The sequence below is a fragment of the Epinephelus moara genome, chromosome 10 (assembly GCF_006386435.1).
Source record: "Epinephelus moara isolate mb chromosome 10, YSFRI_EMoa_1.0, whole genome shotgun sequence".
Lineage (NCBI taxonomy): Eukaryota > Metazoa > Chordata > Actinopteri > Perciformes > Serranidae > Epinephelus > Epinephelus moara.
The window spans coordinates 14,665,529-14,690,316 of record NC_065515.1 but is presented as its reverse complement, the minus strand read 5'-3'; the positions used below and the strand labels follow the sequence as shown (position 1 = coordinate 14,690,316).

General features: G+C 42.3%; 1 protein-coding gene across 2 annotated transcripts in view; it reads left to right on the top strand.

Moving 5' to 3' along the window:
• Nucleotides 1-24,788, top strand: part of LOC126396457 (zinc finger protein GLIS1) — a 92,882-nt gene that overhangs the window by 53,359 nt on the left and 14,735 nt on the right. For both annotated transcript variants that reach the window (XM_050054555.1, XM_050054556.1), the window contains 4 exons: nucleotides 6,786-6,947; nucleotides 10,214-10,324; nucleotides 15,648-15,789; nucleotides 22,420-22,600. In XM_050054555.1, coding sequence (XP_049910512.1) covers nucleotides 6,786-6,947; nucleotides 10,214-10,324; nucleotides 15,648-15,789; nucleotides 22,420-22,600 — 596 coding nt within the window. The remainder of the gene's footprint in view (nucleotides 1-6,785; nucleotides 6,948-10,213; nucleotides 10,325-15,647; nucleotides 15,790-22,419; nucleotides 22,601-24,788) is intronic.

The window sequence follows — 24,788 nt, the reverse complement described above, 5'->3', positions numbered from 1 at the left end:
AATTTCTTGACATGCTGAGCCTTTGCCCAGATGGAAAATGTAATATGGTGAGGCAACAGAGGAATCAAGCTGATGTCAGTATGGTTCTAAGCTAGCGCTGCATGATAGCACACAAGAAATATCTTTTTTCCCGTCAGTCTACTTCATCTCTTTGAGAACGTGACCCCGTTTTCCTTTTTTCCTCAACCTGGTGAACCGGTAAACCCCAGGCCGCCTGGTTTAAGAGGAAATCACATCTTAGCTCTCTAATCTGATGCAGGGCTGCAGAGCTGGTAGACATTTGAATGAAGGCCTCTGAATCACAGCAGGTTAAGTGCTTCCATGAAGCCTCACCATGTTGTTGTGCAGCCAGGCTCACACTGTGCCAGGCCTCCACCACGGGAACAGGGGCTCAGATCCATCACTGCACTTCCTCCTCAATCTCCAGCAGAACAGTCTGTGCGAGGAACAAAACAGCTGTGCCGGCTCATTATGTGAGCAGCCTCATTAAGTCATCATACGAATGCTTCCTGTTGTGCCATCCACATAGTTTTTAATCTGGCCCCCAAACTATTCAGGCATGAGTGCAAAATGGCTGTTAAGAACAATTTCTGTAGTCATTTACATGACTACTTCCTCCCACCAATTTATCGGCTGAGCTCTTGCTCCGGTCGTTTGTTCATTCGCATCTGGACAACACTCCCTCACTTTCAGTCATTTGCTGTGTGTACTCATATCTCATAAATCAAGGCTTCCCAAGAATTAGGCAAAGTGAATGAGGCGGGGGAGAAAAGATGATTCAAGGAGAAACAAAGCTAATGTGTGTGAATTCATATCTCCTCCTCTGAAAAAAAGAAACGCTATCTTTGATTCAAATTAAAGCCCTATTCGCAACAGATGAGGCTGGCTGCTAAAAGGGTCTCGCTTCGCAGTGGAAATGATATGTGTAAACTATGTAATGCGAATGTTTTAGCCAAGCTGTGTTTAATTTTGTATCCTGACGAAGCGCATGAGAAACCTGCCTCTCCTTAGCTGTCTCGTTGAATCATATGGATATAATTTCATCCATTTACGTTTTTCTGCTCTTTGCTGTGGTTGCCACAGGGCATTTGGAAGCAGGCAGATTAAATGCACATGTTCCTCCCATCCGCAGCCGGGGCACTCTGCTCCACAGCCTCCCCTCCGAACAGATCCTGAAGTGTTGGTGGTTTTCCTCGTTGGTCGAGGCAGAGAAAGACACCTTGTGATAAACCAACTCATTCCCTCAAACCTTTTTTTTCATACTTATAAGTTATACAGGCTGCTTTTGAGCATTGGCACTTTATAACATGTTTTATTTGGCTGTGTTTTCAGTTGCCACCAAAACTCTTCGCCCTACATCGTGTCTGTCAGGCTTGGCAGTAAAGGAGCCTGGATGTATTAGGTAAAACTGATCACAGCGGAGAATTGGTGGAGGCTTTTAGGCTCTGAGGACCTTTTTCCTTTTATGGGGGCCCTCTGAACATGAGTAATAGTGAATTTCATGCTAGTAAGCAGCCAAACAGTTAAATCCAGTCTCCCCATCATTAGTCAGTGGCCTGATCTACAATTACTGCCCAGGGCCAGAGAGATATGTTAGTGCTGAAGGAGATTGCCTTGCATCTATAGCAACCCTAGAAAAGCCTGACTGTAAATAACTCCTGGAGCTTTTTCTTGGGGAAGAAATGACTCCCGTAGGTGATGACCTTTGCTGCAAGTACCGTTGTCAGATTTGTTTTTTCCAAAGAGAAGAACCTCTGCCTTACCTCTGATTCTCTTTGCATTTCTCTTCCAGTGCCATTCATTAAAGCTTTTAATCAGATTTCTGCCCCACATGTCAGCAGCCATATTTCCTCCCAACACCCCTCCATAACGGCCGGTTTGTTTCCATCATCCACAGCTCCTGCAGGTTGCTAATGAGCCGCCGCATGTGAGGAGAGCCGTACACTGCTGCCTTTTAGCCCTTACACTGTTTGGCCTTTTCCCTGCCAGTCAGGAGTCATTTCCCATGAAGGCCTCAGGCCCGCCGCACCTCCACTAGCCTGCATGCTGGGCCCATAATCTGTCTGTTGTGATCAGCTGCCTGTCCACCCTTTCAACCCGCTCTAGCCCCCTTCAGCCATGTCAAGACCCCGCTGTCATCCCGAATGTTTACTGAGCTACTGACCCCCCCACCCCCATCCCCCAACTCAAGAGTGAGACGGTGTCAAACAGGGCTCAAATCCCTCCACGCTGCCAGTGCTGCTCCACTCGTGTGGTGATCTGCCGGTTTACCTTAGACGGAGGTTTCAGAGAGGAAAACTAAACATGTTTAAAGCAATTAATGTGATTACCGCTGTCTAAACTGTTTTCATAGATAATATCAAAGGTAAAATCAATCCTGTGTCAGACGCCTCAGCCACCACAACTCCGTGTTTATACCACTTTAACTTATGTGTTCATTACTTTCTGAACTCCTCATGAAAGATATAGGGAACATACTGATACTTATGCTTCTTTAACACCCAGATATTATTTTTTTAGAGGATTTTATCATCACTATACTTTTAATTTTGGTTAATCTAGTATGAATCAAACCCATAACCTGGGCCACGGGTCACCTTTTAACAAAATAGGACTACATACTGTCCAAATCACTGATTCTTTCCTTCAGTAACAGAAGCAATATTGGATTTAACTGCACAGCACTGCATGCCCCAGATATCCAACCCAATGTAGGTTTCCGACAGTCCATGAACTCACTGAAAGAAGTCATTTTAACCATCAGATTGGCCACACTTAAATATCTTACTGTAGCATACAATTTTTCATGCAGGGTTCTGGGTTATGTCCATGCCTAGGGGTGGCAGTGCCTATTGGTTTCCCAGCAGGCAGGAAAACCTCATACGCAGCCGTCTCCCTGCTAGTCCAGCTTCCAGAGTAATAATACGCTCTACACGATTAACACGGTTTCCTCCACGGACCCGTAACTATAATTTAGCCTCAAATTTGTATTGCGGAAAAGAAAGCAATGAAAGAGTGATTATTCCCTTATACATAAATACACACATTTGGCACGTCAATAATAGCCGTGTTTGTTTTCCAGACTCAAATGCCCGGCGCCGTATTTCAGCAGTCAGCATGGACCGCGTCTGTCATGACTGGTACGGCAGTGTGGATGTTCCTCTGCACTGAGATTTTTATTAAACTTTCCCACCCTTGCTGCGTCTCTCGTTTCCATCCGAAACATTTGATTGGCATGACTTTAGAATAATATGTTTCCGCTGTACAACACTGTGCAATGTGAACTCTTAAAGACATTTTCCATGATTGTATGCTGAAGCCTGGACAGAGTGTATGTGTAATATGTTATATGTTATACATACTACATTCCAGTCCTGTCCTGATCCTCATTGTGACTTTTGTGTTGCTGTCTGGTGAAGAAGTTAGTCATGTTGAATGTAATAATTTTAATGCATTTCTCTTCTCAGCCTTAGCCACAGCAAACAGTACACATTAGATCTCATATCGTACATAGGGCTGTGTATTAAACCTCATTTTAATTACAGATAGAAATGGGATACTGCTGAGTATCAAGAACTGCTATGTCAAATTTCTTAATTTAAATCAATTTTATGACCCAGACACACCAAACCGACATCAATGAAGTAGTGGCAATAAAGGCCAACGGTCACATCGCCTTAAGTCACCCATGTGTCGACCAAAAAGTTGCACTTGAACACACCACGAAGACCACAGCCAACGGTGATAGTCTGTATCTATCTTTAAAAAGGGAAACTGGAAGATGACGGGACAGATTCAAGATGCTAGTAAGCCAGTTAGTATATTAGCGAAAAACACAACTTGATGTTGCAAGAACAAAAGATATTTAACGCGTCAGCGAAGAATAACACAAACAATTGTGAAGCGTTTCTGTTTAGGGGCTCAATGGCTGGAAAAATAATTTTACCTCATTCCCTCTTGAGTTGTTTGTTGGCTTTACTCACTTTTGTTTCTCTTCTTGTGCAAGGAGCTAAATTGCCAATAAGTTGCTGAGTGATTTCACTCACTGATGGGCTCCGCCTGCTCCAACGCTCATTCAACATGCTGAATCATCCAAAAAACAGGCGACAAGGGACGACATGGGCCAACTAGTGCCAAAGGGTGCAGGACACACTGCAAAAACTAGGCCTACAGATGCTCACCAGTGGCCTGACATTGACCAATGGCCAACCGTCACCTTGGTGTGTCAGGAAACTTAGACTTCAGCCTATACGATCCAGGTTTTTATATGGATGGTGATGAAGATTCTTTTGAGAAGATTGGTTCATAAATTCAGGCAAGGTATTAGCATCAGTGATACCCAGACAAATGATAAAACTAAAAGCTCTGTTCACTCTGGTGCATCAATAGCTCACATCCTATGTCTCAGTACACATATGCTTGCCCAGTCTTCAGTAAAATCAACTTGACAAACTTAGTATAAATTGTTAGTTGGTATCTTGTTGCTAAAACAAAACAAGCACCTCTCTGATCATGAAAGGATGCTTTTGTTTCCAAACTCATCGGCTCAAAGGCCTGACAGACTTCAGTAGCTGTGCCTTGTGTTGCCATAATCGGGCAGATTAAGACTCTGAGGCACACAGGCACATACACCCACAGATCAGCCCGGTCACCCAACACGGCTCTACCATGACTGGCTTAGGTTTCGCCTATATTAAATGGAGCCTCAGTGAATAGAAGGCCCTGCCTGTGCTGCTGTGTGAGTGAATGAAGGAGACCAGGGATGAGTATTGAGCCTAGATGAAGCTGAAGGCCCATTAGAAGAATGGTGTCACTCTCTCCTTCGCCGTAACCCGACCAGTTGTCAGCAGGCTTCACTAAAGGTCAGGGTACAATGGACAGTAGGGACTGCAGCGCCTCTGCAACAGTTAGTCAGTAAAGTTGCATTTGCACTGAGGTCAGCTCAGCCCTTTGCAAGAAATTGGTTGTAGGGAAGGTTTAATGAGAGGGCTGAAGCTGTTACAGGATACTGTGTGACATTTAAGGGAAAACACAAGAGTTTAAAGTGAGAGTGGTCACACCATATTTTTATCAGCCCTCTTAGCTCCCAGATTCTCTGTGTTTTGAACCTCAGCGACTAACAGTTGCTTGAATTTTCTTCACCAGTTTATACAATCTAATATTCGTCATGGAGCAACCTCCTTTTCCAACCCAATGGCCAGAAAAATAGTTGGCATTGTATGTTTATGCAAACCACAGATTTGTTACATTTGCACGTAATTATGTCGTGGATACGTTTTAAAGTTTACAAGTCAACAATGCTGGCACAAAAAACACTCAGTTATGGTTGGGAAAAGATTGTATTTTGGCTTAAGATACCTAGTTTTCGTGAGCACAGTCCCCTTTGTAGAATAGAGCGGTGTCTCGTATATAACACCGGCTTTTCACGTCACTATCCCTGCTGGAAAAATATTAACAGACTGCTAAACAACACCCAAATTTGGGGCTATTAAGCCACTAAAAACACAGCAATGACTCGCTAAAAACAACTGGTTTTGTTGTTTGTTGGTCTTAAACAGTGGTCTACAGCTTGGCAGGCATCTTGCTTGGGTGTCACACCATCATCCCCTCCACCTCCCGATGACAAAGTTAGCTCATATACTACATCACATTGTGAGGTGAAGCGTTGATATGATATGAATGAAATGTGTGGTTTGCAGAAAAATACAAAGCCAACATTTTCTTCTGGGGACAGGGCTGCTTTTTCCATCTTCACCACTACCTTTTATAGGGTGACATGCAAGTGGCTGTACAGAAGAAGGATGCTAACATGAGCTCTTCACCTGCTTCTATTGTGCCCTGTGACAGTCTCAGTATATTGATGTCCAGCTGCTGCTGAATATCTAAATAAGATTAACTCCAGGTAGATATACGTAACATTGAGCTATGCTTCCAATACTACTGTACACCCATACGCTTTGTGACTCTTTACACAGCAGCCCCTGTAGGGGGTCTTGACATGGACCGCCTCATCAACCAATCAGCCATGTTTTCTGCTTAAGAGCAGGAGTGGATATGCGAGAAGCCTCATGAATCATTCATGTGTTAACAAATCTGTGGTGTTCATTGGCTGAGTGGTTTGGATCAAATGGGCCAAGCTGGGTCGGATATGAGCCTGTTTACAGTCACTGTCACTTGTCAGTCTGGTGCACTATACACAGCAGAACACTTATCTCATGCTATGCATTACAGCCCATTAACCGCCGCTGTACTGCACACTCCAGTTTCCCCTGCAATTTAGACACAGTGGCAGCCTTGAGGCAGGTGTACTGTCACGCATGCCGGTGTCTTTCAAGTGCACATGGTTTTCAACAAAGGTCCCTGGATTGGCTGCGTAATTTAAGAGCCATGGAAAAAATGCTCGCCATTATACCACCCATGTTCTTAAGCATCTCTCACTTTTCCGTAGCTGGTGAGTCTGTGTTGCAGAGTGAACTCCTCCAGCTGTGCAAGTGATCAAGGGACTGAGGGAAAGAGTGGGACAGCTTCTTTCTGAGTCACAGACGCACACGTATACAGAGCCCACATTGTACCAGATTATGCCAGCTTTACACTGATTGATTTCTTTTTTTCTCTGTGTGTATGTGTGCATGCATGTGGGTGTTTGTTTATTTCCTTGTGTGGTCCTGTGCACACCTGCCTGACTGTGGTCGTCCTTGTGTGTGTGTCTGTGTGTGCATGCATTCCTCTGGTGTGTGTGTGTGTGTGTGTGTGTGTGCGTGCGTGTTCTCTTCCCTCCTCCACAGTTCGAGGGCTGCAACAAAGCATTTTCACGTCTGGAGAACCTGAAGATCCACCTGAGGAGCCACACAGGAGAGAAGCCGTACCTGTGCCAGCACCCTGGCTGCCAGAAAGCTTTCAGCAACTCCAGCGACCGCGCCAAGCATCAGCGCACTCACCTGGACACGGTCAGAAACTAAGTCTGCGCTCTGTCTCACCTCCCCATGTTTCACCAGAGTAGATTAATGTTTAACCTGTCTCAGGCCAACAGTTAAAGTAGCCAGGGTGGTCGCTGTGTGGCAGAAAAGATGGCTGCATGAAATTATGGACAATAAATGTTTGCATGTGTCGGATACAGGCTGCATTTTGTTTCTACCAAATGCTTTTAGAGATTAGATTATATGCTAAATTAAAATGTTAGTTGTCAAATAACTAACAACGAATGTCCACTCAGTGTCTGTGTGTGTCTGGTGTGTGCTTACACTGGATCCCTCCTTCACTTTTATACCAACATTAAAAACCGCACTGTCGTCCAAGTCTCAATGCCTATTTCCACATCTTGACAGCATTAGACTTTAATTTGCTGTCAGTCAATGAGCAGTGTGGCATTCTCACTCTCTCTGTGCTGGCACTGACGCGCCACAGATCATTAAATGATCAGTTCCATTAGGCCGAGTCGCAGCTCGGGCCATAACAGACTTGGATTGAAGCTACGAGCTCACACAGAGCTTCGCCTGTTTCACTGACCTGTGGAGAGGGAGGGAAAGGTTGAGTCAGCCATCGCTGCCACTCGTCATGTCTCAGTAAACCCACCAATACCTCACTTTATCACCATCTGCACGCCAACACAGTGACGGAGTAAATAACTTGTTTTGCTCAAATTATGTACTTAAGTATAGTTGAGGTATTTGTTCTTTCTCACACTTTAGTTTTGTCCTTGACATTTAAAATTAATTCCTACTCTTGGCAACTATGTCATTGCAATATCTTTATTTTTGACATAATGTGTTGAAATTAATCTGTAATTAGTCCCTAAAGGGTTTACACGTACCAGCTTCAAGCCAACCAGCAAAAGCAATAAAAGTCAATCGAAGCTCTGTAAATCAAGGACATTATTTTGGATAGTCTCTGAAGGACAGGGCTGTGACTAACAATTAGTTTATTGTTGACTAATTTGTCAATTTTTTTGATTAATTGATTATCTGTTTGGTCTGCAAAATGTCAGAAAATGATTTTGTTTTGTTCACATCCAGAGTTGACTATCATAGAGGAGTAAAAAAACGAAAATATTTACATTTAAGATCAGGGAGTAGAACATGTGTTAACAGCACAGAGATTTGATTCTTAGTCTGGTGGAATGATTAATAAGTTAATAAACTACTCAGTAAATGGTCTCTATAACTTAAAGAAACCATCAGTAGCTCCCCCGAGAGAGATATTCATTTTTTTCCAAGCTTAGAACTAACATCGCATCACTCAACCAGGAGATTCCAGCATAGTAATAGCCTTCTTTTTGCTAGGAGTGTTGTAAAGGCAATTATATCTCCATATTGGGTTGTACATGGCAAGGGTTCTGATGGAACACCAAATATGACTAACAGTGGGCATGGTTGTGGAGAGATGTGCTTGAGGCTCACCGCAGCGGTTACAGTTTGGATCAGACTCAGGATATATTTCAGCCACTCTGACTTTGCTTTCAGCTGGATTAAACTGAGCGTTAAAACTCTTAACAGTTTACCTTTAAATTGTTAGTTCTTACAAAGGCTGTCTCTCTTTCTTTGACACTGGGGAGATAACTTTTTTCCCTTTACCATATCTCAGGCCATAGAGGTGGATTCAGGCTATGTGAGCGAGTGCTGAAAAAGCCAGAGAGAATAAAACATCCATGATGCTGAAAGAGAGCTGTTGGCAGACAGCGAGCATTTTTTAAATCAGTTAACTCTCAAAAACACCAGTTTCTGCAAAACCTTAATTGAAAGAGATATTCATTTTTACAGTATTTTTATAATATTCATATTTCCAGAATATTTCCCCCCTGTGTTCCTGTACTGGCCAACCACCAATGCTTTTGGTACACGTAATAGTAAATCACTCAGAGCCTTTACTTAAATCAGAGTTTTGAATGCAGGCTTGTGTTATTCTATCAGTTAGGGATTTTCTTCCACCACCCACTCTTTCCACAGTAGGGCAAATGATACAGCTAATCTGGGACCCCGATGCTTATGGCTTCACATTAACACCCCGCTAAGGCATTCCCTGTGCCTGCCCAGCTGCCTGCACTGCCAAAAACACTTTGAGGGAAAATCATTTTCAAGCTTTAATGGTATTTATTCTACACAGAAGTTGTGCTTGATCTTTTTTTTTTTTTAACTCAAGGTTCTGAGCTGTATTGGGTGCGTTGCTTGGCAAAACAAACATGGCGGAGATGAGTGGCACTGTAAGCGCCTTGCAATAACAATGGCTTATTTACAGAGAAGGTCGAGGTACGGAGGCAGAGCTAATAAAGACGTGTATCCCCTTACACTTTAATGGCCAACTTATATTCCTGAGGATGAAAAAAAAATTTGCCGTGGGCGGAAAAATCCCTCAATCAACTCGCTACATGCTATATTTGCTTGGTTAATGAGAAGAATGTGAAATGATGAGGAAACTCCATGACAGTCGTTTTACAGATGTCATGTCTGTTACTGTAATTTGCTGATGTCTCTGTCCTAACAGCCACTCTGTATGTCAGCGTACACACTGACAAATAGACTGAAGGTAAAGAGCAATACTACGAACTCTTTAGTGGTTCACATTATCCGGTGTACAACATTTCCCATTATAGTCCTATTTTCCTTCCTGTCCTCTCTTACAAAGTCTTAAAGCGCTGAATTAATTAATCTAGAAATAAAGATTGAATTGATATTAGAATGTCTTAAATCAATCTTTCAAAACTCTTAAAAATGCTTAGACTTAGATACGTTTTACTGTCATTCTGGTCGAATTGACAATAGTAACATGACAATAATATCATACATGGCAATTATTCGTACGGCAATATGTTGTCCAACAAATGTCGTTATCATGACAGGCCTATCGCAAACCAGCTTTAATGTCCTGATTTTAAATGAAAACACTACAGGGAGATCATTTGGTGTTGAAATATTATTATAACGGACCTTTTTCTTTTTTCTTTTTCATGCTTTTTCCCCCTCTTCTTCTTACTTCAAATTCTGTCATTCTCAGCTGAAAGGTAGGACTTAAACTTTGCCTTTACTTCAACAGATTTCTAACTTACTGTTGTGTCAGTTTTGCTTGCTCAAACCCTAATTTCCTAATTTCCCAATTTCTGTCATGTCTTCTTGAATAACTGCCCAACTTCTTGTGTCTCTGTCCTTACAATTAAGTCAATTTAAGTGTACTGAACACTTTAAACTGATGTGATTTTTTTTTTCTCTCTCTTTGCTTGTAGAAACCATATGCATGTCAGATCCCCGGCTGTACCAAGCGCTACACAGATCCCAGCTCCCTACGCAAACATGTCAAGATCCACTCGGCCAAAGAGCAACAGGTGCGTAGAAAGGTAAGACACCTTTTACAAGCGAGGGATTGAATCTGCACCCCTGGGATCTTTTTAAGTAGTATATTTGCTGTGACTCCTCTCGCTTGAGATTCATCATTTCTTTTTTTTTAAGAATCAAACAAACCAATTGACAGATAAATTATATGTCTCTATCTTGAAGTGACTGTAAATTAATTTGATAATGTTATTTCCAAAAAGGAGTATGATCTATCAGGTTTAATTTAACAGCACATCTCAATGGGAACACATACATGTGGGTGGCTTTGCCTGCGTATCATGTAGAGTATATCCCTGCCATGCAATGCTCAAGAGCTACTGTGCACCTTTTTCTTAGTCAGCTCCAAGCATGACTTAATTCTAGTCAATACGGTAGGGTTACAGGTTTTACAAACAGACCACTTTATGTAATCGCTCCTGTTCTGATGTGCATTATCCACAGATCCATCTCGTTAGTTTAATCTAGGGTTTGGGAGGCCGTGGGTCGGGAAGAGGGGTGTCTTTGAGAATCGTTTCCCCAACAATAGATCAGGTTTGACCACATTTCATCGTGTTCATGGTCAAAAGCCCATTCTTTCCCTGACTGGAAGCGGGTAAATAACAGAGAAAGGGCTCATTGTTGTGGAAGGGGCTGGATAGTGGCAGGCTGGATGATGTGTTTCTTTGCTTAGCGCCATAAAGGGAAACACATGTGTGCTTGTAGCATTGTTAATAAGCTGTACTGTGGAATACCCCAGTGGCCAGATGTTATGGACAAATGTCAAACAAACGCTCTTACTCCACTCTTGGAGCGGCCCAGAGAAAAAACTGTTAGGAGTGTCACTGTGGAGAGAACAGAGCCCCAATTACACGTGATGAATGTTTTGCAGGGCACTTTTAAGGATCCCCAGGAGGACAAGCACATACACATTTACTGACATACAGTATCTAAGTGTCAAATCATAACGTGGATGATGCCAGCTGTACAACTCTATCAATCATGTGTGATTTTTCTGGCCGTATAGGCAAAAGGTCTTAAAAGATGTTAAGTCACGCACAGATAAAGTTGTTATCTGTCCACTTGGCTCATCGCCGCTGATGAACTCTGTGGGAATAATCAGAGGGTAGAATGGATGGTTGTGATAATGCTGAAGAATGTTTCCAACCACAGTCCAGCCGCAAAATCAAAATGTGGAATTGATTTTCATGGAATAACAAAGGCTGTATTTGTGGATGGATGGACGGACAGATTGATAGGGTTGGAATGATGATGGAGAAAAAACCTTGGTGAACAGCATTGACCTTGTCATCTGTAACTGGAGCACATTCTTTTAATAATACACATGTACTGGTCCAAATAACTCACAGCAACACTGAAAGGTTTTTATGCCTTTTGGCATCATAAAGTTATCACTTCTTACTATTATACAAAAAATATGTTCTATCCAGGATGATAAATATCACAGCACGATGACAAAAATACAAGCTTGATTTACAATTAGTTTACTTGTTGATTTCCTGATGGATTTAAACCACGTGTATTGGATTCACCATGTTCTTAAGTTCAACCTTATCCCAAGTTATAACGTAAGTGTTTACTGAGTGGAAATTTACGCATCACTGAATTAAAATGAAATACATGTTCTTTGTGACTAAAGCATAATAAATAAACACATTGAAATGAGCCACAGTGGAAATTGCTTATAGTGATCACAATTACAGTGATCAACCGCTTATACCTATATGGATCAAAGAGCTGGCGACAGAACCGTTACTGTACAAATGCTGTTTAAAAAGTTGCTTAAAGTAATCAAGTCGTCTGCTTACTGCATTCATTTTGGATCTTTTTATATACAAAAACATATGGTAAAAGATTTATAACTTTGGTAATGCTTTTTTTTTTTTTTTCTCACTGCTCCCATCATACTTTGCCATGTGGTAACCCGTCTGCTTCCAGCTGGCTACCTGAGGCTGGTGCTGCGCGCACATTGAAATCATGACGGGGAAAAAGAAAGTGATTTTCTCTCAATGAAAAATGTAGTCTCCTCGAAGCTCAGGACAAACTGCCAAAAACAAGCCAAGGAGACGCAGCGAAACTTGGTGTCCTGAGGCTACCTTGTGTAGTCGACTCAGACAACGAGAAACAGTCATGGCTGCCAGTGATGGAAACGGAAAATAAATGTGCATGGGGAAAGCCCCTGTGGAAGAAGCTGTCCTTACCAAGTGGATGATAATGGCTGGTCACGTAATGCCCTTGTAATCAAACAGCTGTACTTTATTTTGAAACCGGAGCTAAGATTTAAGTTACTAGCTAAACATGATTTTTAAAAAAGGGGGTTATTATGTCATCTGCTTATAGTGATGAATATAACCCGGACAGACGTGATCACGATGAGAGGATTCCACTTAAATTAAAGGTTGTTTACAGCACAGATTAGTGCCCACAAAGCTAACGTTAGTTTACTCAGAATTGCGTCAGTCGAATCAGATTTGGCTGTTTAATATGAGTATTTGATGATTCTTTTTTTACGTGTAAAGATTTAAAGTATATGTGGCTCAGTGGAATGTTCAGTTTGACAGTGACATTCATGTAATATAGTAAACAAGCTAACAACACTAGCAATACAATGGGAAACTGCAACATTTTTTACTGACACTAGATATCAAACAATATCCAGAGACTGTCATATTTAGTACAATTGAGCTGTAAATTCACCACCTCCAAGCAGAGGAGAGAAGATAATGTTATCTTAGAGCCTTATGGTGGAAAGTTTCTCCTTCTCTGTGCCACTGCATCGTGTCCGTAGCTGTCTGTACCAAAAAGTTGCATGAATGTCAAGAGCGCTCACTCTGCAGCAAAATCTGGGAACCAGAACATGCTCAGAATTTCACTGTCCAGCACACTGACTAGCAAAAAATAAAAAGACAAAAATGACTACTTGACTTGAGGCAGTCTCAGTCAATTGAGGGGTCTGCGACTAGACTCACAAGTCAGTCTTTAGACGCTTTGCTTAACTATAGCGACTGATGTCTTTCTCCCTGATTTTGTGTTTAGATGGGCGGATACAATTTCAGAGTTTAAAAAAAACTCCCTACATTGCAGAACCAATAGTAAATCCGCAGGGCGGTTCTTTGGTGGCTCGCTGAACTCTTGTGCTCGTAAACATAGTCCGACTGCGTTAAACAAAGTCGCTGTAAGTCCTTCATTTCCACAATCTTGTGGACTGAGCACACGTTTGATAAAACGGAGGTAAATCTCTCGGCATCCATTTTCAAGCTCGGACGAGAAAAGAGGGAGCGCACATTTCCGGGAGGGCGCGTCCTTTTACAAAATGCAAGAGGCGTTGCTTTGTTGCCGGCCATTTTCTCCGGTGTGTTAAGCACACTTTAGAAAGGAGTGTCCCCAGACTATCAGAAGGCGGAGATCTCTGATTGTCTGGTGGCGAGACTATTCTGCGACTGACAATTTGAATCTCCAACTTTTCAGGGCAGCCCTACTAATATTTACTGTAATTGAAACACAAAGGAAGTACCTGAATGCAATTGATGAATTTTGTGTAACACTTGATCAGTGTTTGAATGTTTAATAATGATGTGAACTGGGTGAATTTTAGTTAAAATGTTGGTTATGTCAGTGTAATTGCATGTGTGTCCATCATGATTAAAGCTCCAGCTGGTAATTTTTATGAAATAACTTTGTGTCATATTTGCTGAAACTGGCACTATGTTCTGAAATATAAATATAAGACTGAAAAAATAGTGTCCTTCCTCACCTCCTACTGACTCTGATGACATTTACTTGAATTAGACTGCAGCACGGCAGCAACAACTAATCAGAGCCAAGGAGTCTCTAACACAGCTGTCATGTCAATTGCTTTGTGAACTGGGGTCAAACTGTCAAACTACGTGGCACTGATCAAATATGTTACTGCATTGCCAATTTCTCGCCTCAGATGTTTTAAATTACACATATTTTAGTGTACTGTTTAACTGTAAAATGAGAACATTGGTCCGGCTGATGGGTGGTGCTTGGTACTCGAGTTGAATTGTATCCAACATGGCGGCCGGGTCACAAACTTTCTCATTTTACAGCTAAACCGTACACTGAAATGTGATTCTGAAAACATTTGAGGTGAGAAATAAGCAATACAGTAACAGAATCTTGATTCACATTTGATCAGCGCTGCCTAGTTTTACAGTTTGACTGCAGCTCACGAGCAGTGACTGACATGATGGACGGCTGCATTAGAGACTCCAAGGCTCTGATTGGTGGTTGTTGTCATTGTTGTCATTGCAGTAAGGCCATTAAAAATACTACAAGGTAGTAGAGTAGGCAGAAGAGTGTAGCTCTGTAGTAATAGTGTAGTGTGCTTTAAAAAACCCAGAGTAAAATTGTGGCTCATTGATTTGTTGTCTTAGGTTTAGGGCGACAGTTGAGGTCTGTGGTACATAAGAACAAACTATATCAGGCTTTTATGAATGAAAAGTAAATCTACTGTCGCAGATCATGTCCACTGCCATTGTTTGTCCATAAAGCTTCATCTGATATTGGAGAAGCAGATGCCAGTGAGACCTTTGGTAGTGTCATGTCTCTGATTCTGGCACACCATGTTGTGTTACACACTGCTGGTTTAAAATGTCTTTCTCTCTACCTATAGTGCTGTCCCAGTCTCTGTGTTGAATTTACAGATTCTTTGAAGGTGAATCTCCTGAGTAAAGGAAAGATGTGCTTGTTAGTGCAGTCCTGGTGTGCACCTCAGCAACTGTAATGTTTTATTACAGAGTAATCCACTGATGGATACTACAGAGGTCAGCTGTTCCACTGATCCATAAGGCAGATGTCCCACTTCTCGGGCTGACACAAGTTTCCCTAGGTTTAGGTTTCTTCTGCGTGGCGTGTGATCGACTCTCCAGCTGAAATGTGTCTTCAGTTGCCCCCATTACTTGTTGGCAGTGAGAGAAACAGAAGCAATCTCGCGTTGGCTCTGAGTTGGTACAGTGATCACTTACCCGCAGTGTCCAAGGCCAACGCATGACTCAAAAAGGAGCGTATGATCTTTCCTCTGGTTCCCCCTGACTGACAATGAATTCTCATTTGCTGAGTTACTGTTTCAAATTAAAATTACAATCACATTATTGCACAAAAAGAAAAAACAAGAAAAAAAAAAAACACCACACCCCACATCGGGTCCAGCCTACAAATAGACAAAACTAAGGCTGTGTTTTGTTCTTAGGTTGTGTAATCTTGCAAACCAGATGGAGTTCTCTTTAAATGACTCAGCATCATTTCTTGTAAACATTTTCAAGTTTTTTTTTTTTTTTCCCCCCTTGTGTTTGTGATCGACAGCTTCGGCCATGTCCTCACCTGGAGCAGGACGTCCTGAGTGACTGCCTGTCCATGCAGCATCTCCAGAGCTCCACCTCCTCGCAGCATCTCTACAACGGCAAAGATGGTCGTTCTCCTGGACTGGGCCAAGACATCTTCACAGGTGCACACAGACTGCTGCTCTGTCATCTAACACCCAGACTATGTAACCTCTTCCCCCTATGAAGGCATTAAGTAATCTAATACTTTGCCAGCAACAACGACTCGGGTCTCTTGTCCCTCTCTCAGTGTACTAGGCTTGGACGGTATCTATTTTTTTTTATACCCTCATACCTTTCAGATATTTCACTGGGGCACATGGTTTATGTCAGTATTTGTGTAAAAAAACAAAAAACAAATGTCAAGGCTGAGCTGCTGGTTGTAGCTTCTATGACATTATCCAGGGTTGGCCGATATATTAAAATTTTCTAACTGGCCACCATTAGCCTAACCATTTGCTCTTGCCAATGTGTTCACAAAGATGCCGTACCCACACTACCCCAAGATTTGTTCAAGGGGCGACTTCGCTACGTTCCACAAGCTCTCTTAGCTTTTTCACTCTAATAAATCAACAAAATAAACTCACAAAATGACAAGACAGGAAATATTCTTTCACTTATTTTCCTTGTGAAACTGAAAAATATAACTGTACACACTGGGATTCAAGTTTCTCTCTTTCACAGAAAACTTAAAGGAGCAATAAGCGGAAATTCATCATTTCTAGATTGAAGGAATTAAAAAATTGCTATGTGAAGAACTAGAGGTGTAATTTCATCTGGAGTATAGCATGACGTCACACACCCTCTCTCTGGGTTGATATCCAGCCCCTTGTTTACAAGCCGGTCCGGCTGCACGTTCATGTGAATCGCCGCCTCCTCCCTCCCCTTGGAGCCCTTGGCCCTCCCTCCCTATAAAAGGCTACAGCCAGTGAGCAATGGCAGCACGTATTTTCGAAGCGAAATGGCGGAGGGCGGAACGAAGTGTTCACCTGAAGACGACCAGGATCCAAGGTAGAGGGAGGTGTGGCTCATCACACATTTTGGCAGTCTACAGGCAGTGCACAACAGCAAACCTAGCGGTGAAACGATTTCCCTTTTTGCCCCTTTAATTGTCTTGTTATCTCATCCTAAAACACACTTCATTCAAGCTTGACAGAAACAAAATAAAACAAACCCAAACAGTCTCGGTTAGTCTTTCCACTGTTCCAGCAATTATCAACTCTGGTTTAGTTGAAATAAACCCTTAATTCACTGAGTTAGATGTTGTTTTTCCCCGTCTTGCTCTACCATAGCTGGCCAGCTTTACTCCTGTAACGTTATCCCCACCACTCACATTTGCTGTAACTCTCAGCTCAGCTGCCTGTTTCACTAACAGAGACTGACCTCTGGTGGTGCATGCTCTGCTCTACGATACTTAACCTCAATACAGCATCTTATATCAGTTTAAAGAGAAGCACCCCTCTTTTTGACAGTATTGAAAATCATACCTTTGGGATTTCTTAATTACCCAGGTATATTGTAATACTGTGATGCCACCTGAGCCTATAGTGTATCTTTCATATGTCTTTTTAACTTTATTGGCAAGAGACTTATAACACTCAATAAAACTCACGAAAAAAATCAACTCTTTAGGAAATAGATTCATCATTATTAATTTTCTCATATCTCCCTTCCCCTTTGGCTTTTTTATAGTCTCAGTATTAGTGTCAGATTTTAACAAATTGCAGTGGTGCCATTTCCGTTATTCCATTATTATCCCAATTCTTCATAATAGTTTTTTTACTTGCTGTAAATGCTATTTTTAAATACCAGTTTTTACAGAGAGGAAGTGCCACACAGCTCAAAGGGACCTTTTATTGTAGTTGTGTCACTTGACATACTATTTCTCAAAACAGTGTTTGACCTTTCCAGAAAACATTTGTGAGCCACATCACACTGTCTCCAACATATCTGACATCTATGTAACTGCGTACTTTTAACCTTGGGCGTAGTAAAGACACAAATCAGACTTTTCCTGGAGAATATTTCTTAGTCGCAGGTATCTGCAAAATTCATGCATCCCTAAATCATAGATTTGTCAGAATCTGGAAACTCGCTCTCTTCTTGTTTTCCATATCACACCAAGCTGTAATTCCTTTTGGTGGTTTGAAGTTAGTATCGTACACTACCTATTTTCAATGATTCAAACCACGTGTGATAAATGGACTTGTGCCTGTATAGCGCCTTTCTATTCTTTCAACCACTCGAAGCGGTTTTACACTACAGAGTCACATCCACCCATCCACACATGCATTCACACAGTGGTGGCCAAGGCTATGATACAAGGTGCCACCTGCTGCTCAGAAACCACTCACACACAAGCACACACCAGTTGGACAGCCATTAGGAGCAATCAGGGGTTCAGTATCTTGCCCAAGGACACTTCAACATGCAGACTGGAAGAGCCAAGATCAAACTACGGATCTTACATATGTTCAGTTTTCACTAAATATGCTAGAAAATAAGTTCATTACAGCTTACGTTCTTAAAACAACCCTCTTCTATTGAGTTAAACCTCTTTATCATTTACTTTTTGGCTTGAACACAACATGTCATATGACACCGGTGGTAGCACCACTCTCTGTGGTTGAGCAATTCAAAATGTGTGTGCAAGAGACTGGCCACGTCTCAAAATATCAATGGCCAGGGAGTATTTGTTCCAAAACAGAAGAACAGGCCAGCAAGTGAGGTCTGACCGCCAGAAATCCCAACACCTGGCAAAGCAATCACCGAGTCATTGGTGGTCATCAACAGCCATGTCAACATTCCTGCAGATGTATTATGGTAATTTTGTGCTTTCAGGCAGTGAAAATCATACTTACGGCGCCTTTGGTCAAACACAAACAAATTACACCACTATAATTTACCTTTAATTGCTTATACACATTTTTATATCAACATTTTAGCTGTTGGACTCCCCTTGGATATTTAACTTTAGTAGGAAGTGTTACAACCTGGCGCTTTTGTTTGTTTGGTTTGTATTTCTTCACCATGTCATGTTAACTTGTCATCCTGTCATGCAAAGGCTGCAAAAGCCATTATAAACTGCTACATACGTAAACTTTTATTCATCACATGTGGTCTTTAAATTTCCATTTCTCTAATTGATGAATCTGACCGTCATCAAATGTCAACACTACTCTGGATTGGAAACAAGAGAGAAATAAATAGATTATTACAATCTTAAAGACAAGAGAGATTCCCCACAGCTCCCTCAGTTTATGGACACATCTGTCCTTGTTTTCTGCTTGTACCCCATCCAGGCTCCCCGTTGCTCTCTGTTATTGTTGCTGGAACTCAGCGCACCGTTGACGACTGTGAACGCTCAACTTGTCTTTGAATGTCGAACCGGGCCTCTGAGTCTTGGCTTTTTTCCCCTCGGCCTCCCTCTGTTTCTGAGTGGATGATGCTTGCTCTCTTGTTTTAAATGGTTTAAAGCCCCGAGGAGCTCGCTCGTGAGCCAATGCCAAAGCATTCATGGATGCGGTGTTATTCGAGGCCAGCAAAGATGTTGCAGGTTGGCATTCAGGGTCCCCATTTACATGAGTTTCACTTTGTTCCAGGGCCAATAGGATGCATGGAAGAGGTGGGGCAAAGTGGGCAGCCATCCCATCATTAACACTTGTGGAGCAGAAAATGAGTCATGCTTCCAGTCAGAGCTAAACTTGTTTTCCTGTTCGCCGGTTATAAGTCTGCTCTTATTCACATGGCTGCAGTGAGACTTACGAGAAGCCCCTCTCTGTTTTATAGAGCATAATTAGAGTGTTCCCTGATTAACCAGAGGAAGGACTCATCATAGTTTTAGTGCAGAGGTTTACATGCTCCTGCTATTATGCTGAATGGCTGATATACCTCTCCATATCCCTCTCACACTGAGCTTTCTTCCTGAACTTGACCAGAAGCATTTCAGAGCCAATCCACAACATCCTCAGAACAAAATCCTCCACTAACCCCAAAAAAAGTGTCATCAGATCCCCTCACTCTCCCTCCACAAGGAACTTGCGATGAAATTGAGGCAATCACAGCCATTATTTGTCGACTGTTTTGCCGGTCTGGTAGCAGATGTTGGGGCTAAAGGGGAAAACATTTAAGGTCTGTGATTGATGATTTGGGGGTAATGAATCAAGCTTGTAACCATTTCAGAGTGCTGTCAGATCAGGCCCCAGCATGCTTCCACTTGAGAACAGCTGGACCTGGAAACGGCAAAACCAGGAGCACCGATCTTTTCCCTTCCTTTCATCTCCTCCTGTCTCCCCCCCTCTCGTCGCTGGTTAACTGCCCCAGACAGTCAGCGCACCGCTGTCCTCTTGGATGCTGGGAAAGAAATCAGACGATAAACGGAGCAGAAGATGGAAGAGAGTAGATTTATGGTGTCGAGGGAATAAGTGGTGATCCAATGTAACCTCTCTTAACAAGACTTAGTGTCTAGTTCTTGACTTACCGTTTGGATTTCACTATAATCTGTCACGTCTCTCCCTGGAGCAACATTTCACTTCAAACCAGTGGAAACCTGTCAGGGGAACTGATGGAAAGGTCAGATGTATCACAGCAGATTTGTCAACCGATGTGTGCAAGTGCAGCTTCAGAAACTAGACATTTACACGATATGGTGACAAATTTACAGGGATTTAAGGAATATTGTACTCAAGCAGTTTTAGCTGAACACTAGCTGCTTGCCAAATGAAAAGATACATACTAAGGCTTTGTTTGTATTTGCACAAGGAAGGCACTGTGGCACGGGCCATTTGACTAGCATGCACAGAGGTGTTAATGCTCAGTGCATTGTTCGCTGTAGTATGCTCCGAAACACCTGGCTGTGTACAAACAGAATATTCTTTAAATGAGTAAGTAGAGGGCTCCCGAAAGAACATTTTCAGAATAGCAGGCTGCTGGGCAACAGTGGCAAACACCTGACATACTGTCTAACGTTGCATTTGTGTACTGTTTCTGCTTACGTCGAAGTCAAAATAATGTCATACTCCTATATGATAATAATAATAATAACAATCTTTATTTATAAAGCGCTTTTCAAAACAGAGTTACAAAGTGCTTTACATGTCAGTAATGAAAACAGACAAGTCTAAATGAACTTAAAACTCAAGTAAAATCAGGAAAGGCTCTCCGATAAAAGTACGTTTTAAGAAGGGACTTAAAAGAGATCACCGACTCAGCCGACCTGATTTCCTCGAGCAGATTGTTCATCGGGGCCCTGACAGCAAATGCTCTGTCCCCTTTAGTTTGTAGTCAGGCCTCTGTAACAGATAAAAGATCTCTGCCCGAGGACCTCATAGTACGTCCTGGCGTGAACGGTACTAAGAGTACGGTACTAGCTGGCAGAGAGACCATGAAGAGCCTTAAAAGTGATCAGTAAAATCTTAAAATCTATTCTAAAACAAACTGGGAGCCAGTGTAAAGAGGCTAAACCTGAGAGATGTGATCACGTACTCCTTTGTTGCCCCCTAGGTCACTACTCTTTGCATGAGACACTTTTTTTTACTTAGCTTTAAAGCATATTTTTTTTGTCTTCTGCCACACCCTGCAGCATAAAACCTCATTTTTCCTCAGGGTGGTGGCTATTTCTTCGCAAGAATTTAAGGCCATTTGACTGTCCCTGTGGCCTCTCCATAAAGAGTTGAAGAGATGTCTGTACAAGCGAACCATCTCAGCCAGTCTTCCCTTGAAGGTGTCCCTTTTGAACTGAAAAGCACAGTGCACAGGGGACACATGGTCACAGAAATTCAGAGGTTTCCGGTGCCCTTTTTTTGGCATGCAAACCTCGTGCTAGGGACACCATGGCAAGCATAAACCATGCTTTCTTTTCAATTTCATTTGCGGCAAAATTACTGCTTTTAGGTTTGGGGCTATTGGTCAGACATAACAAGACCTTTTAAGATATCACTGAGGGCTTTGGGTTCTTGTGATGGGCGGTTTTCACCAAATACAAAAAAAAAAAAATCAATCTGTTATGACAATAATTATTATGTGCAGCTCAGTTTGCAGTGCATTCTGAATGAGAACAATAGATCAGTGTTTAATTGAAGTCCACAATTTGAGACAGTGGAAAAGTTGGCAACATGCAGGCAGGCTCCAGTAGAATTTAATGTCCCCCACACAGTCCACTGTGTCCACAAAATGTTAATCAAATAGGATTTAGAAATACTCAATAACTGATTAGTGAAAGCCAAAGTTTCGGAACAGAGTCTGTAAATGATACTTTCTTTCTGCACATTTCCAGCAAAGTGTGAGAAGTTTAAAAACAATCACACTGATACATCAGGATGTGCACATGCAGAAATGCATGACATAGAAGCCTGCGTGTACTCACATAACCACGACCGTGAGTGTCAGCATGCACAAACACATTAAATAGAGGCTGTACAGTAACCCTGCCCCCCCCCCCCCTTTTAAATTCCCTACTGTTCAAAGTCACTGTTCAAACACATGTAACGTTTTAGTTTATTATTGTGTAATAAGAACAAACAGCTCAAAGGACAAATGAGGCCAATCCCCGTGGCAGCACAAACAATGTACCCTAAATTACAAACAGCGCAAACACAGAACATTTTATTTTACAAAGCCCTCTGATTGGATGAAGGTTGTCAAAACAAAATCTCGTTGCCATGAAATGGCTTTTAATTTGCTCAAAGGAAAGACGGAGGCCAGAGCCCTCGAGTTTATTTGGCACATTTACTGAATTAGATTTGTTTGTCTTTCAGGCCTGTACGCTGGCTCCAGCACCCCCCATCACAGCGCCTCAGTGGAGCTCCTCTCCCCGACCCCCAACCCCACCTCCGTCTCCACCACTGACCTGCCCTCCCGACAACACCGACTGGACCGGGACCTTGGCAGCCCCCATCACCTGTCCCCGCTGGCTGCCATGGACGGCACAAGAGACGGGTAAGTCCTCTATGGGTGTTTAACACGGATGTATTCAGCTGTGGAGATGCGTCATACTTCTCTCACTGTCAGGGGAGGCAGAGGGCGGGAAATATAAATATTAAATCTGGTAAAAGTTAACATTTCCAAATTAATAAGTGGAAAATATTACTAACTGTCATTTAAGGCTTTGTCACAGTTTTGTCCTTTGACCAAAACTTCCTCTGATCGGCCTCTGCAGTAAATATGAGCAGTAAAATCATGTGACATTACAGCATGGTAAGGTCTAGTCTGGCTCACAGGTCATAGCGTGTCGTTGGCCGCCTAGTCTGACTCACTGGATGTGAACTGTGGTTATAAGCCTGCCATTGGGCACTGATTTACCATTTTCAAAATCCCCTTTGTTATGGAAAAAAACAACAGCGATCTCCAAGCTAACAATGTACTTGCTGAAAATGGCACGTTTTGACAAAGATTTGGAATATGCAGTAAGGCATGCCAGCTTTGTTCTCTTGGTGAATTGTAAAGATCTACAACAAATAAAACAACGTGTGAAGGCACCTCAGAAAAGTCCAGCCATCTCGCTGGACTCTCGTGCCCCTGTGTTGTTGTTTTTTTTGTTGTTTTTTTTGGCGGGGCCATTTTATTATCAGATCTCGTCTCTCCATGTGCAAATGTTTCACCAAAACAGTTTCACCCCCGACGCTATTTTGCAAGAGCACCGTTGCTGCGTCCAGGGCGTAGCCCTGCTCAAGACAACTGTGATTGGTTCAAAGAAATAAAATCAAACCAGAGCATTTTTCCCCCTATAGCAAAAGGATATCAGGTGATTCCAGACTTTTCTCTAGCACTGACACAGCACTGTGGAGAAAGGTCTGGCTATGCCAGACTATTGGCCACCTATTTCAGATGGTAACACGCGTCCTGCGTGTTAGTTTTCAAAATCCATGTTGTTGTGTGAAACCAAAGATGCGATAACAAAGACGATGCATTACAAGCTGGGCCAATGGTATGAAACAGTACAGTATACACCAGTCTACTAAGTGGGCCTGTCGTCTCACAACTGCATCCCACCTCATTTTGAAGTGCTGTGACGTCATGTGGATGAACAAAAGCAGATTCTAAACAATATAATACTATATACAGTACAAACTTGATGCTTGCTCCTTACTTTGCTGCTCATTTTTAATTGCTAGCTTAATATCTGATGTCATCCCAGTACAAGATCATATCAGTCGTTGCCAGATCTTGCAAGAGTGTGTTGATGAGATACAGACAGGTCTTACAAGGTTAAATTTTTCCTGATTTGTCTGTCTGAAAAATGCCATTGTAGCGTCTGAATGTTTGGAAGATTTGTGGCTTAGGAAAAATGGGTCTAAAATTTACTTCAGTGACTTGAAAGCGAAAGAATCGGTCGTAACGTTCACTTCTTCAATTGGAATGAATGGACACGGGACCACTGCTAGTCTCCCTAAAGGGACGGGGAAGGGGCGAAACCTGCATCACATAGATACAGGATAACTCTAAAGTCTTGTTTTTTAGTGGTCTCTAGTGAAACTAGTCTTGCATAGCTAGATCTATCTTTTAGTTTTATCGCGGTGCATGAAACAATAACAACAACCACCAAGTTAGCAACTTTTTGTGGGATTTTTTTGTGGCCATTTAAATGCCAGGGCTCGCCTCCCAGCGTGCAAATGTTCTAGCAAAACAAGTTCCCTCCTGACTCTATTTTGTAAGAGCAACGTAGCTGCATCCTTGGATTAGCGTTGCTCAAGACAATTTTGATTGGTTCAGAGAAAGACTTTTCTTCAGTGCTGGCACAGTGCGAGATAGGTTTGGCTACGAGAGACTAAAGGTCAAACCTTTCTAGCTGAAGTTACCAAAACGATACATTTACCATTTTCACGCACTGACATGTAAGTATCCGTAATACTAAATGAACTCAGACAGGTCAGTTGAACCTTCTTCCTCTATTAATCACACTGATAGTATTACAGTCCTCGCACTGATTTTGACCTCCTGTGTTTCCATTGTTTTTCACCTATTTATCATCCTGAATCGAGGCAGTTCCGCAGGGCGAACCCACTTAGATCATGTTAGGTTAAGCCTCTCAGTCCTGCTGACAAACCCATTTGGCTGTCTTACTGGAAACAAACTCAACTCCACAACCTCCAAGACATCCCTGGTGGGAAGATGGGCTGTGCTGGTC